At 37.6% G+C, this 20,469-nt stretch overlaps 1 protein-coding gene across 1 annotated transcript in view; it reads left to right on the top strand.

The window, feature by feature from the left end:
* Positions 1-20,469, top strand: part of HCN1 (hyperpolarization activated cyclic nucleotide gated potassium channel 1) — a 295,938-nt gene that overhangs the window by 189,639 nt on the left and 85,830 nt on the right. Inside the window, exon 4 of the mRNA XM_026649260.1 lies at positions 6,379-6,597. Coding sequence (XP_026505045.1) covers positions 6,379-6,597 — 219 coding nt within the window. The remainder of the gene's footprint in view (positions 1-6,378; positions 6,598-20,469) is intronic.

The raw sequence follows: 20,469 nt of genomic DNA, 5'->3' as shown, positions 1-20,469 counted from the left end.
AGGGAAAGAATAAAAACACATTATGGCCAATGACATTTCTGAATTTATTTATGAAAAATAGGTCCAGATGAATCAAAATATGACAGCAGAGGTAGAGTAGCAACAGCCTTCTGTGTTCCTAGTCTTTGAATCCCGAAATCTCAAAGGCTATCACATTATGTGACCATTCCGATGGCTGAACTAATGGGATATTGGTGGCACTAACCTGGGTAAGAGATGTACAGCCAGCTGCAGCTGTAATTTTATCTGCTTCCCTGTCAGTTATAGTGGCAGTGACAACAGAGACTCCAGGAAGCAGAAATGACATAAGTGAAATAATGTTCCTAACTATGGAAATAATGCAAGCAGGTATCTGTGTAACAATAGCATGGATTCCAGCGCATATTGGAATACCTGGAAATGAGGTGGCTAACAAAGCATCAAAACAAGCTCTAAAAAATGAGGAGGTGGATATTAACATTCCCTTAAGTTTAGAAGAATTTAAAAGTATGGTCAAAAAGGCACTTGTGAAGAAATCGCAAGAACTGTGGGCAAAGGAAACAAAAGGTCAAAGGTTTTATGTGTATGCTCAAAATTGAAGATAATAGAATACTCCACTGTCACCACAGAAAAAGTGAAGTCATTTTATAGTGTGAACAGGTCACTGTGCCCTAAATGATAAGTTAAACATATTAAAAAGATGTAAAGATGGGCCATGTAATGTGTGCAAAACCAAAGGCACAGTTGATCATTTCTGTGGCATTGTGGGCAATATTTTATGGAAAGAAAGTTGAGTTGGTTTGGAATCAAAGATTTTTCCCTAGAGGTACTAGTGAGAATGTCAGGAAAATGGAATAGTGGAAAAACAGCCTTGCTGCATTTCCTTAAGGATACTAGACTGAGTGAAAGGATTTAAAAAAACAAAACCAATTCCCCCCCCCCCCCCCCCCCCCCCCCAAAACACCGAAGCTTGGATACAAATGAACGAAGAAAGCGGCAGTCATAGCCTGTAAGATGGGTCTGCTGCACCAAAAAACAAAGACAAAGATTTGTGATCCTGCTTTGTTTTTGTTTAACTGATGGCATGTGGGACACAGCAGCAAAACTGTAGTGTAGTGTAGTGACAGCAAAGTCATATAGCAACTCTGAACGAAGTAAATATATAAATGTTTGTGTGTGTGTGTATTTACTTTGTTGTATAGTGAATATGTATAGCCACACTGTGCATGTGGATGGATAAATAGCTATGGATGATAGTCATTGCTTCTCTCAACAAGACTTTTTTTGCTGTGAAATGCAATGCCAACGTTTTTTTCTCCCCCATTCTGAGAGGTAGAGCAAGTTGGTAGACAACAGTGACCATCAATATGCGCATTAACAGTCAAATTGCAGATTACACTTTAAGGGACTGATTCTGATCTCATTTTACACCAGTGTTATACCAATGTAACTTTATTGACCCAGTGGAGTTACTCTGATTTACACCAGCATAAGCAAGAAGTATCACACTTTGATTTCAAATAGGTGGCCAACCATAGCATTAGAACCCTCTGAGTATGATAAAACTTCTCTCTGTAACAAAGTGTAACAGGTGAGAGAAGAGTTGGACATGCAGGATGGGTGACAAAGGGCTTGATAAAGAATGCATGGCACTTCTTTCCTATTCAAAACCTCTTTCTCCTTCTCCTCCTTTTGGGTGTTAATTACCAGTGCTGTTGTAAACATGCAGATACAGTCCTCTCTCAACTCTCAATTTTTGTAAGAGTGTTTAATATATTATGCAAATGCTTGTGCTATGCATGGTTGATTAGTTTCTTAATTGAATTTTAATTTTAAGAACTTTTCAAAGTCAGTTTCTAGGTGCCCATCTTGTATGGTATTCTAGATAAATATTTAATGAGAAAGTTAAAATAGAATCAAATTTAGGGTATTAGGGCCTAATCAAATGCCCATTGAAGTTGTTGGAAAGACTACAGTTGACTTCCATAAGCATTGGCTCGTGTCCTCAAGATTTTGGTAGGACATTTCTCTAGAGCCACTACCGAGCTACATTGCAGCTGGTAAAGATACATTCTACCTCCTTACGCTTTCTTTGACCTCAAGTGGAATTTTTTGTTGTTTGTTTTTGTGCTTATAGTACTTTATATGTTATATTATATTGCAGTGCATTTATAGCAAAAATGGGTCCAGCTAAAACTCCAGCGCTTTAAACTATTTCTATTCTAGTATAATGGGCTCCCAATTTCCCTTTATCAAACCCCTCCTAACATACGTCTTTTCACAAAGTCCACAGATGCTACAGTGGTCATTCCTGAAAACATTCCGTTGATTAGATAGCAAGCTCTTTGAGGTAAGGACTATGTCTACTTCAGTTTATACATCACTTAGCACAATATAGCCCTAGTCCTGATCAGGGACCTGGGTGCTACTGCAATATTAAGGGGAGGGGAGGGAAACAAAATCAGAGATTTTGGATACAACAATTTAATTTCCCCCGAGTAGTTCAAAACAAATATGTCTGGTCCACAGTGAGTAAAGCATGCCCTTGCAAACTCACCTGCACCTTCCTTTGATACCTGCAGCTAGAATAATCTGGAAGGGTGGGGGGGGAGAGTGGAATCAGAATGTGGGAAAACCCCACTGCCATCTGTGAAATAACCTGCTTGCTGCAAGATTTCTAAATCAGTTTATATCTGAATGCAAGGGAAGGCTGACTGACAATAAGTAAGGCCACAATTTAGTCACAGAGGTGACGGCAGTCATGGATTCCGTGACTTTACTGGACCTCTGTGACTTCTAGGGCTTCAGGAGGAGGAGACGGGACTGTGCGCCCCTGCCCTGCTGGGACTGGCTGGAACCAGGACCCTGCAGCCCCTAGCCCCACGGCTTCTTCTGGGGGCTGCGGCTGGGGCTGTGCACCCCTGCCTGGCGGTTGCACCCGGGGCCATGCGCCTCCTTGCGGCTTCCCAGGGCCATGTGTCCCCCCCTCACTGCAGTTGGGACTTTGTGGGGGCTGCAGTCGGGGCCGTGCACCCCTCTTCTGTAGATGGGTCTGCTCTGGAGTGGGGGCTGTGTGCCCCCTGTGGCTGCGCTCCCCACTGCGGCTGCTGCACCATGGTGGGGGGCTCGGCCTATCAGTCCCTCCCCCCATGGGACTCCATTCCTTCCTCCCCCCCCCACCTAGCCCTGCTCCCTACCCCCTCCCCCCCGGTTATTTTTAGTAAAGTAATGGACAGGTCACGGGCTCTGTGAATTTTTGTTTATTGCCTGTGACCTCTTCGTGACTTTTACTAAAAATAACTGTGATAAAATCTTAGCCTTAATGATAAGCTGTGCCTGAGGCAAGGACTGCAGCGTGGGAGGAGTAGAATTGATTTGTCTGATGACAACAGAATCTTCTAGTAATAGCCTCTTCAGATTCCACTAAAACAGAAACTCTTATTCCATTGAGCAACATACTTTAGCTTTCCTTTTTTGTCCCCTAAATGTGTCCTATAACCTTTCTGTGAAATTATGCTTATGAGCTGAGAAGTTAACATATTATAAAACAGTTATTTATAACAGGCTTATGTGGAGTTATGGGGGAAAGGATAACATCCTTCGATCAGAGGAAACAAGTGTACTCTCGATGTATAAGACCCTTAAACATCAAGAGTGCAGTGTGCTGAATGTGCTCTATGGGATAACAGCTCTAAATTAATGCTTATACTCCCAAAACTAATTGCAAATGATCAGTGATCACTGCTTTTACACATCTGAGGATTTCCTAGTGTCATCAAGCTAGATTATGCAATCAATCCTTGGATAAACAGCTTTGGTATTTCTCACAGTTACTGTCTTTAATAGTTTATTCCAAATTAATGTCATTCCATTTAAAACAGTTTAAACCGATTACTGCTAATCTGGAACCAGTGATCAACTCACTGTCAAATAAGAAATTAAATGCCCTTTTTTACCTATCGGTTGGAAAGTCTGGATAGAGGTTTTTTTCCCCACAGCAAGAACAGAATATGGGTCATTTAGGGAAATATTTTAAATGGCAACAATTATATTAAAGGAAAGCTGAATGTGTAAACAAAACGTGGTTAGCTACATAATATGGACTTTGGATAATTCAGCAGTATTAGTTCAGAATGCATCACATAAAATTGCCTTATGGAGTTGGTGGGGAAATGCTGCATGCAGAGAATTTTATACTCTGGTAACAGAGGAATGATGCACTCTGCACTTTTGTCTACAGCAAAGACCAGCACTTTGGTGTCCGGTTGTGGAAAATTCCAACCTGTGACACTGACAAATCTAAGGCCGATGCTGACAAAGCCTAGGCTTAAACAACATGCATTGAAAATACTGAGATCATCTTTATTCTTATTTCTGTAGATTAAACTTGGTATTAGTGTGATGTATTTAAGTTGAAAAAGATGAAAACAGCACATTTTATTTTAAGTGTATGCTATATTTGGGGACAGATCAATGAACAGAGAAAGCAGTTTCTTGAATTCTATTGAGACTCCACCTTCCTTTCCAAAAATAGTATTGAATCAGCATATCTCTTACTCACTCTCTCATAAACACACCAGAATATTTCAGATCACTTTTTAGGAATTAATTGATTATTAAGTAAAAAAATAATGGGGTTAGTGGATGAGTGCAACAAAATCTGAGTTTACGTATTTAAGTCACTGCTAAAGACCCAGTTGTGCCGGGCTGTCTCCAGTGAATGTAGTTGACCTGTGTGTGTATGTGTGTTACACCTCCCCAAATTTCTCTGAGAGAAAAACAATTTGTTTGCTTATGTTGTGCTGTGCAATGGCCTTTGCTGAGTAACCACTGAATCTTGTTGATTTCATCATTGTTTTTCCTCCCACACACCCTCATTGTGTCATGTCTGAAATTATATTGGAAGCTGTCTGTGGCAGAGATAATTTTTTCTCGTCTGTACTGTGAGGTTCATAGCACGATTTGTTAATAAGAGCAACAGATGGTTAACTGGTTTAAAGCAGTATTAGTTGTATTCCGCTGGCAAAGAAAATAGGAAAAATCCAAAATGAGTCCCATGGCTTCTTTGTCAGCTTTACAATGTCTGGTCTTGTTTAGACATAGCTCCTTGGAGCCTATACAAGGCTAAAGCAGCACTTTGCAAACACCTATACAGTTTTAAAAGCTTGTGAATGAGCTGTAGGTACTTTCTAATCTCAGAGGGAATCCAAAATGATAGATACATGTCATATGTGCAGATATCATGAATCTAACCCAGTCTAAAGTTGTTTCTGTATCTGTGGCTGTGGAAGATGTTTAGTCATTAGTGAAGATTATATGTAGATAGATTCTTTATGAATTGTGATGTTTTTGATGTATATTAGGAATATCACAGACAGAAAAATAAGTAGGAAAACACATCATTCACCCATGAGAATCAAAGGTGTTCTTAGGAAGTGAAATAGCTAATAGCTGAAAATGATGTAGCAGTTTGTTAAAATTGCCATAAGCCAGTGTTGATGCATTGTATATTTATTAAATGCTGATGTATTGTAAATGACATTTATCTATTTAAACTTGTTAAAACAAAATGCATGGCTCCTGTAATAACTGTGAGTGAGGACATCTATAGCGTATTATATTGAAACCTCATTGCAGGCAGAACACAGGATAAAAAGGCAGTGTGGGAACCAAATAACTCTTAGAGGTGGACACAGTGTGGGATACCTTTCATTTGTAGAGAGGTTTAATTACACTTCTTCAAATGGAGCCTGAAAGGTCTATATAGTTGAGGTTTTTACCTGCAGAAATGGTGGGTTCACAGGTGGGGAGCAGAACCTCTTTTCAACAGACAGAATTTTGCCTAAAATTTTAGAAAATAAAATTCCAAATGAAAGTGGTAATACACTAAAACAAACCAAAAAAAAAAACCCCGCAAGCAGCTTTGTGTATTTTCTATACTATCACATTCACAGATGGCAACAATATAAACAATAAGTTAGGGAAAGAGAAAGAAAGAAAGACCTACATTGCTTCTTTCTGTCTTACTGGACATGAAACCAAAATATTGCGTGTGTGTGTTCTTGGAAGGTCTGGATGCTCAGCTCTTTCTAAACTCCCTGCACTGGACTTTAAAATAAAATTGACTTTTATCCTTAGCTTAATTAGGTTAACATACAAGTGTGAGGAAAAAATATTTGTTTTTAAAATAGTCCACTTATTTTCTGTCACTGTGCTAAGTAATATCTGACAGTCTTCCCAATGCTTTATGTAACAGAATATCTCTTTCCTATACACAGAGGATACATTACCAGGATGTTCCTCCAAAACCAATGATCTATAATGTTCCTGTTACATAGGTCAAAAATACTTTGTCCTCCACCTTCTTGCTGGCTGTGTCACTTTTCTCTTTTCTTGCAGAATGATTCCTGGGGAAAGCAGTATTCGTATGCACTCTTCAAAGCCATGAGCCACATGCTTTGTATTGGTTATGGAGCCCGGGCCCCTGTCAGCATGTCCGATCTCTGGATTACCATGTTGAGTATGATTGTGGGGGCTACATGTTATGCCATGTTTGTTGGTCATGCCACGGCCCTAATTCAGTCTTTGGATTCCTCACGACGACAATATCAAGAGAAGGTAATTACTTTAAAATGAATCTTCCATTTCAAGAATGATTACCAAGTTGTGTTCAATGTGAAATAAGTCAAAAATCCATATGCTATAGCCTAGTAGAGTTGAATACTGCAGTTAACTTTACTGAACATGCAGAACTATAAGACTGGGCCAAATTAATCCCTGGTGCAACTCCATGGTAGTCAATGCATATGCAGATCTGTGTGCCCGTGCCCTGGGTGAGAATTTGGATACGAGTGAACAATATTTTCTGATTTTTAATTTATTGTTTAATGTAATAAGTATTGCATCAGTTCTTGTCCTTGAAGACAATGGGAGCTTTTTTCTGACCACTAGTTGAACATGGGAAATTATGTTGTTGCAGTGGCCAGCAGTGGCTTTCTTCAGCTTCTAAAATATTCAGAAGCGGATGCTGTTTTTCCCAGACACCAACACCCTACCAGGATGTTCCATGTCTTAGAGACTTCTAGGCTGACAAGATTAATGAGCTTTATCTAGAGATAACTCTGAAAACCCTTCAGAGGGTCAGATCCTGCAGTCCTTATTCACATTAAATTAATAATATTTGTTAGTTTACAATAGCATCTACAGTGTTCTGGGTGCTTTCCAAATATTAAGGAAGGTATGCCCCAAGGAGCTCCCAGTCTAAAGATGGGAAGGTAGACAGAATTTAGGGGAAAGGGACCAACAGATTTTTTTTGTTTGGTTTGGTTTCAAGTAATACAATTAGATCCACTGTTGGCAGCATGGTAGAAATGGATCTTTAAAAGGGACTTAAATGTGGATGGGGTAGTGGGCCTTTTGGACAAGTGTGAGAAGGTGATAATAGGCATAGGTGTTGTTGTTAATGAAGACACAGAGGTAAATGAGGGAGAAGTGTCAAATGGATAGATGAGGGTGGGAATGCTGGCAGAGCAGAGGGAATGTGAAACATTGCAAGGGAGAGTAAGGAGGTGCACAGTTTATAGTGTTTTGAAGGTAGTGACAAGAAGCTCAAATTTCATGAGATAACACCTTGGGAGCCAAATTGAAGAAGGGAGTGATATGATCAAACTGACTAGCAAAGAGAAGCATTTTGTATGGGTGCGATAGGGTGGCAAGAGAGAAGGATATTGCAGTAGTCCAAGCTGAATATAATGAGGCCCTGAACAAGAAATTTGGCCGAGATTATGGAAAGTAAAGGATGAATCTTGCTAGGGTGACCAGATGTCTCGATTTTATAGGGACAGTCCCGATTTTTGGGTCTTTTTTATATAGGCTCCTATTTGTGTGGGGCAGAGATGATGATTTCAGGAAACATGCCACTTGGAACAGCTTTTTGTTATAAGTAGTAAAAATACCTGCATTCAGTTGGATTCTACAGGAATATCGATTCATTATTATTTCATCCAGAGCAGTGGAACCAACATAGGAAAAAAGGTGCAAAAATCATGTCAACACCAACCTAATCCAGATCTGAAACTAAGCACAACCTCCCTTCTCATCACTCATTTCTAATTTAATCTCATATTCTTCAAAAATGCCCTTAATTTAACCCCATTAGATACAATTAATTTAACCCCATTAGGTGCAATGTCTCTCCTCTTTTGGATACCGTAGAGCCAACAAGTCCATGATGCTGCATATATCAATATGAAGATACTAATATATAAATCCAAGAAATCTAATAAAGCCACTATGCATATCAGTTTTCTCAAAATATCTTGAACTCAAAGTGCAATAACTACAACAAAATCTCATTCAGCATAAAGCCACGTCTGCCACATTTATATTACATAATCCTAATTTGGCTGCAGATTTGATTTACTTTTTCTCAAGTTACTGGTAATGGGACTATAAGACTACTTTTAACATTCAGAAACTTTAGCAATCTTTAGCTGACAAAATGCAACAGCAAAAACTGGTCTGTGAAACATCCATTTATCCAATTTGCAGGCTAAAGGAACAATCCTTATCAGAGGTATACACAATACTGTAACTGAATATGACCGTGCTTTACTTAATCTTTCATTAGAATCCATTTCAAAATATATGATAAATTAACAGACTAAGCTGATGAACAATACAGAATCAAAAAATATTTCTAAGCTAAAGAAATAGAGGGTGCTACCAAGAACCTGATATCAAGCCCAGTTAAGACACTGGAAAGTCTCCTTTTGATTTCGGTGGGCTTTGGATCTAGTCCATTGCAACAGCACTCAAGGAACAAATAGATTAGCCTGACAGATGTTCTTTCCGTAAAGAAGAAATATGCATTTACAATGTTGGATTGCCAGATAGAATATATGAGAATTTTCAGTATGATTTTTTTAATGAACACTTGTCAATTTGCAGAATGTTAAAATTGTGTTTCCTATTGTTAGCCAGGTATAAATTTTAGAATATGTTGGCTTTTTCTATTGTAGGTGTAATTCCATTTTGTTAACTTCATATTAAATTGTCAAAATCTGAAAACTTCTGTAGTTTACGGTAAGGAAACATCCATTTGTTTATTAAGAGTTATTTAGAAACATGAATTGACCACTTTACAGAGATTAGGAATGTGCAACAGCTTCCATTTGAGAAGACATTAATAAGACTGGGACTTTTCAGCTTGGAAAAGAGACGATTAAGGGGGGATATGATAGAGGGCTATAAAATCATGACTGGTGTGGAGAAAGTAAATAAAGAAGTTTTATTTACTCCTTCTCATAACACAAGAACTAGGGGTCACCAAATGAAATTAATAGGCAGCAAATTTAAAACGAACAAAAGGAAGTATTTCTTCACACAATGCACAGTCAACCTGTGGAACTCTTTGCCAGAGGATGTTGTGAAGGCAAAGACTATAACAGGGTTCAAAAAAAGAACTTGATAAGTTCATGGAGGATAGATCCCTCAATGGCTCTTAGCCAGGGTGGGCAGAGATACAAAGCCATGCTCTGACGTGTCCCTAGCCTCTGTTTGCCAGAAGTTAGGAATGGGCGACAGGGGATGGATCACTTGATGATTACCTCTTCTGTTCATTCCCTCTGAAGTACCTGGCATTGGCCACTGTCGGAAGACAGGATATTGACTAGATGGAGCATTGGTCTGACCCAGTATGGCCATTCTTATGTTCTTATGTACAGAAAAAATCATTGTAATCATCAGAGAGTGTAGGAACATTACAATCTTTGTTGAAATCAAAAATGGTTAAGCCGTAATTAAAAGACGTTCTACAGGTGCCACCATTAATACCTTACAATATCTTAAGATGATGTAAAATAACAAGGTTTCAGCTCTCTTTAAGAACTGAAAAAGATTGCAAATGTTCTCAACTGCAGCAAAGAAAGAAAATGGAAATTTTCTCCATCCATTTCTGTGTTCAAGAAATTACTTACATATAGGGTTGAATGAAAATTCAATTTAATACCTTTTTGCCGTTATGTCTAAACTTGAGCTGTGTAATGCTATCTGATTTTGACTACATGAATGTTAATTTAGAAGCCAAACATTGCTTACAAAGACTGTGATTAGCATTTTTAAATGGATTATTAATGTTTTCATAATATTGTTTTAATTTAAACAATACCCTAGGGCCTCAATATTTCACACAACTTAAACTACACTACATATACCATTTAAACATATTAACTAGCATTCAGAAATAATTTGATTTATGAATGCGGAAGTCAAGAAAAATATAGGTGAAAAATGATGGATTCTCTTTTCCAGTGTTGGTAGATTCCTTTTTCTTTAACACTGCTATTCACCTGTACAAAATACATTATTTTGAATTTTGGTGCCCATGCCAATAAAGCTCTGGGAACCTTAAAAAAGAAGTACTAAAAACATATTTATCATGAACAGGGCAACATGCTCAAATATATTTTAAAATGGGATCAAATACTCAGTATCTCAGTCACGATGTATCATGCAAAAGAATCCTCTTAATGGGAACACATTGATGGACAGCTTCCTGATGAAATTGCTGTCCCAATTAAAAGGAGGACATTCAAAACAAAACAGGCTAAAGTACTCAAAATGAAATAAAATAATGGATTAAATAAAAGTAAATTAGACATTTTATTTACTCTAGTTCATCTTTATTACTTCTTGTATACTCCATCGGGCAACTTCTGTATTAAAACACCAGAGCTTTAAACGTTACCCCTACTTAACACCTGGTTAAACACCACTGGTGATCCTTTGACACTGGTGAATGTTCCATTAAGTGGAATTTTTGCTAAGGCACAGTAATTTTTGTAACTGTTGTAACTATTTTGGTTAGGGGTGTGATTTTTACTGATGTAGTTATGCCAGTACAACCACTAGGCCTGGTCTACACTACGACTTTAATTCGGATTTAGCTGCGTTAATCCGAATTAATCCTTAACCCGTCCACACAACGGAGCCAGTTACTTCGAATTAAAGGGCGCTTAAAATCGATTTCTGTACTCCACCCCGACGAGCGGAGTAGCACCAAAATCGATTTTGTAAATTCGAATTAGGGGTAGTGTGGCCGCACACCACCGAATTAATGTGGTTAAAAACCGAATTAATGTGCTTAGTGTGGCCACGCACAATCGAATTTATACATTCTGTTTCCCAAATTCGAATTATCTAAATTCGAATTAATCTCGTAGTGTAGACGTACCCCTAGAGTGAACAGTTATCCTGGCATAAAGGTGTTTTGTACTGATATAGCTTATTCCCATTCTTTGTGTATTAAATGCTCATTAGCCTGCATGGATTTTATTTCCTGCTTAGCTACGTGGCAGTGAAATATTTGATGCTGAAAACAATTTGTCAAAAATCCCACGAGTGATCACCTGATCATTACAGTAAATATAGATGTAGTCAATGCTATCTGGTGTCTCATACTTTCAATAACTAATTTAATTATGACTGTGCCAAAAAAATTAAACTCAAACTCACTACTTAACCCTTAAAAAAGAATGGTAATTGTGGAATGTTGACTTCTGCTTAACTAGCTTTGCTTTGTTTTTGGTATGTGAAGATTATTTTTCAATTTCATGTTCTTACTTGGATCGTCATATGATTTACTCGTTAGAAGACGAGACTAGAAATCTTGATTTCTGCATTTTTTGCAGCTTAATACCAACTCACTATGTCATCTTTTGTGAGCATTAGTTGATGGTTTGCATGTAACCTTCCTGCATTTAATTAATCTTTGTAAAATGCTCTAAAATCCTTAATACAAAGGTGCAATATGAGTTTAAAGTATTATTTCAAAAGGTGATAGCTGTAACATTTACACACTGTTCTAGAAGGAAAAAATTAATGGCTGGCATTCAAAGGAAGGACCTTTTCAGATATTCTATTTCAAAAGGCATACTGGTGTTCTATAAGTCTATATTTCTGATTGATTTGTAGGTTCTTTTATTAGTGGGTATTCTGTAAATATTTTCAGTGCACAATTAGGACCAAATAATCTCCTTGATCCATCGTGAACTCAAAACTCTGACATAATAATTAATGTTTAATGACAACTGTGGGACTACAGGCATGGATGTCGTCAACTATATAACTCTTCAACAGTAAAGTCTTGTTTTGAAAAAGGGTACGTGCAGGTTTGATTCGTAAATGTGCCATCCATCACAAAAAGTGTGCTATGGCACATTCACGATGAGAAAAAGTTTTGAATGTTGTGGGAGGTATGTGAATGTACTGGGCCTTAAAGTCACTCAGGCTTGCTCATTTTTTCATTCTATCAGTTCTGCATACATGATTTCCATTCATTATAATTGTAATGTGTACTGGGTTTTTTTTTGTTTTTTTTTTGTTGATTTTGGGGGTGGGGGGGGGAAGGTGTATATAGCATGTATTTTGACCCTGGGTCTTTTCTGAGAAAGACCAGAATTTGAAACGGGAAAAGGCATTAAATATATCTGTGGTATATTAGGGAAATAATTGTTGTTCTCAAAAATGTTTTAAAATCACAGAGGTTATTCACCTTAATTTTAAACATCAAAGATATAAAATAACGGGCATTTGTTTCTTTGCAAATGTACATCAATTGTACTCACTGTCTAGAACAGAATTCTTATAGTCTTGTAAAAGGGAATATAAATCAATTAGAATATTCTTATTAGAATATTCACTTTTTTTTTCTCTTGTCATAATACTCCATTTTTGTGCTTTAGATTCGCTTTTGTTGTAGCCTGTCTTAGGGGTTTCTGATTATTTTTACCTTGTACCTTTAAACAAATACCAGTTTCTTCAGATAACATGTACTGTGCAGCCAAGTGCTATCCACCCTGCTGTATCCTACCTGAGTGAAACTGTAACAAACTTCACTGCTTCTATAATGACAGATGGGACAGTCCTTGATCTATTGCTCCGTCATGGGTAATTTACCTTTAAAATGATCTGCTGGCTTCCAATATAGATAAGGTTTCTAGCAGTTTTCCATATAAAAATGTGGAGCAAGCTCATTACAATTGCAGCCATGTTCATAATTATATTAAATTAGCTCTGAAAGCATCCAGTTATACTGGGCTCAGATTTTACAAACAACCTGCTTTCTTTGTTTCTCTCTGTGTGTTATCTCATGCAATAATGATTTTCCCAAATGAGGAAGGTACATATAACTTCTTGTTTCTAAAAGTATGTCTTAGAATATGGTAGAAATTGCCTTTTAATGGAAGACAAGTATATGATTCAGGCCAGATGGAGATAGCTGCCAGTAATTATCCCAGTTGTACCAGTGGTCCTGATTGTGTCATCTGTGTAGAAGGAAACAAGCCTCAATATTTTTCTAATACTATATTATGGCTGACAAAATATTTCTCTCTGTGCACATTCTAGGATTCTCTCAATTTTCCTCTGACCTCTGGTTTCCTGAGGTTTGAGTAATTAAGGGCACATGCATCTCTGCCTTCAGAACATAATAATTTGTATAACCAAGACATGTAGTATAGATCCATAAAGAGTATGGAGTATACCGGAAATGAATGGAAGTGTGGCCCTTCCCTTTGCAATACAGAGCTTTATGCGACACTTTGTGCACTGGCTCCTAGCTGTGGAAATCTATTCTAATTTATGTATTCATGTAAAAATAGACTGTGCTAAATTTAAAGTGCAGTACTTTTAGCTGAATTTTTACATGCTGTTCAATATACATACCTTTTTATAATAAATTTCCTTTCATTTCAGATACAGAAAAAAAGTTTTAAAACTCTTTTTGTGCACATTGTAACTATTCTAAAACCATAATGAAAGCATACCATTAGATAAGAAATGCATTAAAGCTAAGCATTATCAATATGATTCTAGAAAAATATAACTTCCACATATTTATCTATATAACCTGCTATTTTTAGACCCCCTGCCCCTCATACATTATCATTTTACATTACAGGCAGAGCTGGCCAAAAAATAGGGATTTTTTTTTTTCAATTTAAATTTTAAAAAAAAAAAAAAAAAAAAAAAAAGAAATAAATTTTGTATAAATTTTTCATGAAAAAAGCTGACTTTTCATTTTAAAACGATGGCTGAAAACTGTTTGTTTTGTTTGTTTGTTTGTTTGTTTGTTTTCAGTGAAAACTCATTTTTTTTCTTGGGGAAAAAAAAGTTTTTCACAAAACACTATATAGTTGAAATCCCAATTTTTCCTGACCAGACTGGGCCAAAGAGAGGGATCCAGATGATGTCACCACCTCCACTGGCCCTGACTAAATCCTGAACACCATCCGGGATGTGAGACTTTGTTGTTCTCTCTACCTTTTATGTGTCCTTTTCTTTCCCTACCTTATTTTTTCTCTTTCCTGTCCCTCCCCCATTGTCTTCGGTTTAATAAGAGTCTGTCTTAGCCAGCCAAGACTGGAGCGGAGCGGAACGATTCCATAGTTGGGACCCTTCTTCCAGATGATACCATGGTATCCTCTCACACTGAGGATACCTCTCTGGAGGAGGGAACTCCAGTATTAGGAAGAGACAGGGAATAGTAGGTAAGAGAAGGTAATATAGTAATGGGGGATTCAATCATTAGAAACAGAGATAGCTGGGTTTGTGATGACTGGGAGAACTGCATGGTGACTTGACTGCTGGGTGTGAAGGTTACAGATCTCTCGAGACATCTAGACAGACTTGTGTGTTGGTGGCGAGGAGCTGGTTGTCGTGGTACATGTAGATACCAATGACATAAGTAGTCCTAATTGATTGAAGTCGCATGATATCTGTGTTTGCAAACATGTATTTGCACATATAAATATGTTTTTTGCAAGTTAATATGCACAATTGTCGGTATTGTTTCAGGGGACTCTTGGAACATTGTGACTGAATGAACAGCTAATGAATAGTCTGAATATCTCTATTGGCTGCAAGTGCCTTTTTTTAATCTAGTAAAGAACTTGCTTTTCTTAGAATATGAGAGAAGAAAACCAACATAGAAAGTTTAGCATGTTTTGAATTCTTTAGAGTATTTCCTCTTTTTTTTTAATTAAGGATAACAGACATGGACTTTTTATTTTATTAATAGACTTGTTTTTACCTATTTTTTAAAGAAATCATTCTGCTCATCTCACTGAGATCTTTCATTCAGTTTTGAGGCTTTCCCCAGATACTTCCCCCTCCCCGACACCATTCCAGATATATATCAACATTCTCCCCCCCCCCCATTCCATACTTTGGTTGAAGACAAAAAACAGTCAAATATTGGATAGAACATTCATTTATTAGTGTCTTTAAAACATGTAGTTTTTGAGTGAACCCAGACACACTGGATAAACCAATACTTCTGTTAAAGTGGTCAGCAGTGAAATAATTGAGAGTGTTGACATTTAATGGTCATAATTAGTTTCAGGGTTAAAACCCCATAGAGATAAAGTGGGAAATTCCCAACTCTTAAAGCTCTCTTTTCAGTCTCTTTGGAGACTCAGAAAAAAAAACATCTCTGCATTGGTTAATGCACTTAAATATTTCTTTGCCATCAGAAGTGTTAGAATTTTTCTTAATTGAAGTTATAATTCAGCCCAAAACACTGGGAATACAAAAAAAAATGCAAATCTGTGAGAGATTGCAGATACAATGCAATGTACGTTTCCAGTGGCCTTTCCCATTACCACTGCTCTAGATCAAACCAAGCTCAGATATGACTATACATGCTGCAATCATATTGCATTTTAGAAATACGCTAACAGTGGGGGTTCCAGTATTAGGAGACAGTTAATGATACAAATGTGGAGCACAAGAGGATCCATCCCTAGCCTTTGTAGGTAGATCTGAGCAAAAAAATAAATGTTCAAAACTCATTTTTGGTTGGGGTGGGGGGAGGGGCAAAAATACAGAAAAATACCATAATTCAGCAACATTGAAATGTTTAGAAAATTCATATTGGTTTTGCCAAATTGTTTTGGTCAGGGAAATAAAGAATTCTGAAAAAGTTAAGACAATACATTTTGATATTTTTTGGTTCAAAATGACTTTGTTTCAAAACTTCATTTAATTTTATTTGGACAGTTATTTATTAAAAAATCAAAAACATTAAAAAAAATTTAGCCCACTAACATCATCAAAAATTGCTTTATTCATTTGGACATCAATTTAAAAACTCAGGGCACTCCTGCAGCTTCCCCTCCTTATGCTGCTACTCTGTTTAGCACACTGGACATTTTCACAGAAAAATGTCATGTATAATCGCCTAGAGATCAAGGTATGACGTGCAATGTGGAGATCAGTGACTGTGAAACAAAGGGGGTCCTGATTAGTTCCTTATGTATTATGTGCCTTAAACATTATAATATATGATAACTCCTTTGGTTTCCTGAAGAGGTGTATGATGTGTCTTTCCATCAGCTCTTTATCACTGATGGAAATGAAATGATTTTTTTAGCCTAAAAGCGATGATCTGTTGGCAATATCTGTTGTTCACTGATTACCCCCGAAGGAGTTCTCTTGCTTGCAAGAATGCTTTCCTGCTGTCATTTTACTTACAGGCAATAATCAAACATTTCCTCTCAATTGCCACAAAATACTCAACCTCTCGTTATTGTTCTTTTCAATTACAGTGATTGAGAAATTAAGTTATAGTGAATTTCCTGAATTCATGTTCTCTGCCAATTCCCATACAAATCAGCCTTTTACCTAAAAAATAAAGACTCAGTACTGCTCCCAGTGAAAACAATGGCAAAACTCTCATTGACTTAAATGGGACATTTAATGGGACAAGGATCAAGGTCTCAAGAAATTAAAGGTCAAATTATCCCTCTTCCATGCTGCCACAGATGAAGCCACCTCAAATCTCAGCTGCACAGTATGCCGTGAGCATAGACTTTACACAAAGAAAGGAACTCTACAGTGGAATGAAACTGCATTGGTTCTGCTACCAGTCTGGGTCCTATGCATCTATGAGTAGAGAGAGGTAGGATTTGAAGTTAGTTAGTTGAGGATTTGAAGTTAGTAAGTGTCTAGTTAATTTGTTCAATTTCTTTTCTTTTTCGTGTGTGTGTGTCTCCATTAAATTTTCATGCACCTGTAAAAAAATCCCTAGACTGAACGAAGATTGAAGTAGTAGTGTGAGATCTCCCCACACCAATGTGCCTGCCAAGCAGTGTGGGGACCATTTGGGTAAAAGCAATCAGTTTAGTCGTCATGCCCACTCAATCCCTCTTTTGGCTCCTAGCAAGGGTGCCAGTTAGTGCCAGCTGTAATGCTTGTGATAGGGACACCTGTCTACCAGGAACACAACTGAGATCACCAGGTCACTTGACATAGGCTTCTGAACAAATGGTGACAAATGTCAATCACCACTTCTGCGCTCAGTTTGTTTTCTGGAAATGTCTATTACCTCTGTCTGTTAAAAGCAGTGATTGACTATAGCATAGTTTCTGTAACACAGGGACTTTCCACAGAAACTAAAATCAGCACCTGGTATCATGCCTTTAGCAAAACTTGCATACTAAATTAGCATCTTGCCCAGCTCCAGTTATCATAGAATCATAGAAGATTAGGGTTGGAAGAGACCTCAGGAGGTCATCTAGTCCAACCCCCTGCTCAAAGCAGGACTAACCACAACAAAATCATCCCAGCCCAGGCTTTGTCAAGCCAGGCCTTAAAAACCTCTAAGGATGGAGATTACACCACCTCCCTAGGTTATCTCAAGAAGCAATGTGAAAGTAATAAGCTTATATATATATATATATACATATATATATGAATGCAGATTAAAATTAAATTACATTCTATCTACTGTTAAATACTTATTTTAAAAAGAAAAATTAATGGCTTATAGGACCATATTCAATGAAAAAATATGGCTGAGTCCTGAAAAACTGAGCTGACATTAGGGGTAAATCCTGCTCTCCCCTTTAGGGACACAGATGTTCCTGCCTGCAAAGAGTTGGTGGCATAGGAGGAAACAGGATTTGAACTGAATACACAATCTGAGAGTAAAAGATTTTGTTTTACATAACACCATATGCTTTTAATAACCAGAAGTCCTATCCTGCACTAATTAGTCAGGCAAGACTCCCTTTGTTGATGAAAAGTGCCCTTCATCAGTGAACATTTTCTTTGGTATTTCACTGCATTTATCGTTCACTGTAGGGATCTGCACTGGGAGGCCTAGCACAAATATAGCTATTCCAGTGAGGTAGACAAAGTATATGACAGCTTTTTTTTTTAACTGGGACTCAAGACACACGTACAATTACTAAATTGACTGTGTGGTTGACAATGATTGCAGAGAGGTGACAGAAATTGTGGAGACCTATACCAACCAAGCAGTTGACAGATATATTAAGTAGAGCTGTGTGCAGTATGAAATGGAGAGAATGCACTTAACGAGACCCAACAGTTACACAATCCTGGCAATCAGTCAAATTAGAGAGACAAGAATAGCGAGGCATCCCCACCCCCTTTGTAAATAGCAGTGCACATGTATATACAAATGCACACAGGGTCTGTTTCTTCTCTCACTTACAGCCATGTAAGTGAGTGACTCTTTTAAAGACACTGGGATAGCATGGAATAAAACTAGTGAAAATGAGAGGAGAATCTGGTCCTTTGAGTGAATGTGACAATAGAAAATATTGTCTATATATTCTTTTTCTCTCCTTCCTGCCCATTAGGATGCAAATACCCTAGATTTAAAAATACCAGTATGGTTAAAATTCTTTCATGTGGAAACAGAAAAAGAAACACTTAAAATGTCCTAAAATTCTCTGGGTCTCCTGTGCCTGCCTGTCTTTTTCTCAAATGCTGCTTCATCCTCTCTCTGAGAATCAAGTCCCATTGATTTGTACAGGCACTACCTTTATTTACATAAATTAGATTATCAACTCAGGAAACAGGAACAGTATATAGCAGGGGTCGGCAACCTTTCAGAAGTGGTGTGCCGAGTCTTCATTTATTCACTCTGATTTAAGGTTTCGTGTGCCAGTAATACATTTTAACGTTTTTAGAAGGTCTCTTTCTATAAGTCTATAATATATAACTAAACTATTGTTGTATGTAAAGTAAATAAGGTTTTTAAAATGTTTAAGAAGCTTCATTTAAAATTAAATTAAAATGCAGAGCCCCTCGGACCGGTGGCCAGGACCCGGGCAGTGTGAGTGCCACTGAAAATCAGCTCACGTGCCGCCTTCGGCACACGTGCCATAGGTTGCCTACCCCTGGTATTTAGTATCATAGAAAAAGAAATCAGCAAGGGACCTTGAGAGGTCATCTAGTCCTTTGACCTTGCACTGATGCAGGACCATCCCTAATAGGTGTTTGTCTAACCCATTCTTAAAAAATTACACAACTTCCCTTGGTGACCTGTTTCAGTATTTAACAATCCTTACAGTTAGAAAGTTTTTCTTAATGTGTAACCTAAATCTCCGTTGCTGCAGATTAAGCCAATTACTTATTGTCCTACATTCAGTGGACATGGAAAACAATTGACAACTGTCCCCTTTTATAAACCACACCTTAACATATTTTAAGACTGTTACCAGGTCCCCCCCACCTCAGTCTTTTTTTTTCCCCACAAGACTGAACATGTCAAGTTTTTTTTACCTCTCCTGAGAGGTCAGGTTTTTGAAAACTTTTATCACTTTTGTAGCACTCCTCTGGACTCTGTCCAGTCTGTCCACATCTTTCTTACAGTGAAGCACCCAGAATTGGACACAGTTCTCCAGCTGAGATCCCAACAGTGCCAAGTAGAGAAGAACAATTACCTCTTGTTAATATTATCTACTGCTTAGCCAGTTATTCCTAATTTTGCATTTGTGCATTTGATTTTTTCTTCCTAAGTGTAGTACTTTGCCCTTGCTTTTATTGAATTTCCTCTTGTTGATTTCATACTTGTTATCCAACTTCTAAAAGTTGTTTTGAATCCTTATTCTGTCCTCCAAAGTGCTTGCAATCCCTCCCAGCTTCATTTCATCTGCAGATTTTATAAACATACTCTCCACTCTATTATCCAGGTCATCAATAAGAATATTGAATAGTACCAGGCCCAGGACAGACACCTGCAAGATCCCGCTAAATATGCCCTCCCTTTTTGAAAATGAATCATTGATATCTACTATTTAACTAAGCTTTTTCAACCAGTCGTGCACCACATTAAAGTAATTTCATCTAGACCACATTTTTCTAGTTTGTTTATAAGAATGTCATGTGGGACTGTTTCAAAAGCCTTACAAAAATCAAGTTATATCATGTTTGTAGCTGCACACACGCATCCACTAGACCAGTAGCCCTGTCAAAGAAGGAAATTAGGTTGGTTTCACATGATTTGTTCTTGACAAATCCATGTTGGCTATTCCTTATCACCCTATTATCCTCTGGGTGTTTACAAATTGACTGTTTAATAATTTGTTCCAGTATCTGTCCAGGAATTGAAGTTAGGCTGACTGGTCTATACAGGGCCGGCTCTAACTTTTTTGCCGCCCCAAGCAGCAAAAAAAA

This window comes from Terrapene carolina, unplaced genomic scaffold (assembly GCF_002925995.2).
Source record: "Terrapene carolina triunguis isolate 2854851 unplaced genomic scaffold, T_m_triunguis-2.0 Scaffold69, whole genome shotgun sequence".
Lineage (NCBI taxonomy): Eukaryota > Metazoa > Chordata > Testudines > Emydidae > Terrapene > Terrapene triunguis.
This window is presented reverse-complemented; position numbering and strand designations above follow the sequence as displayed.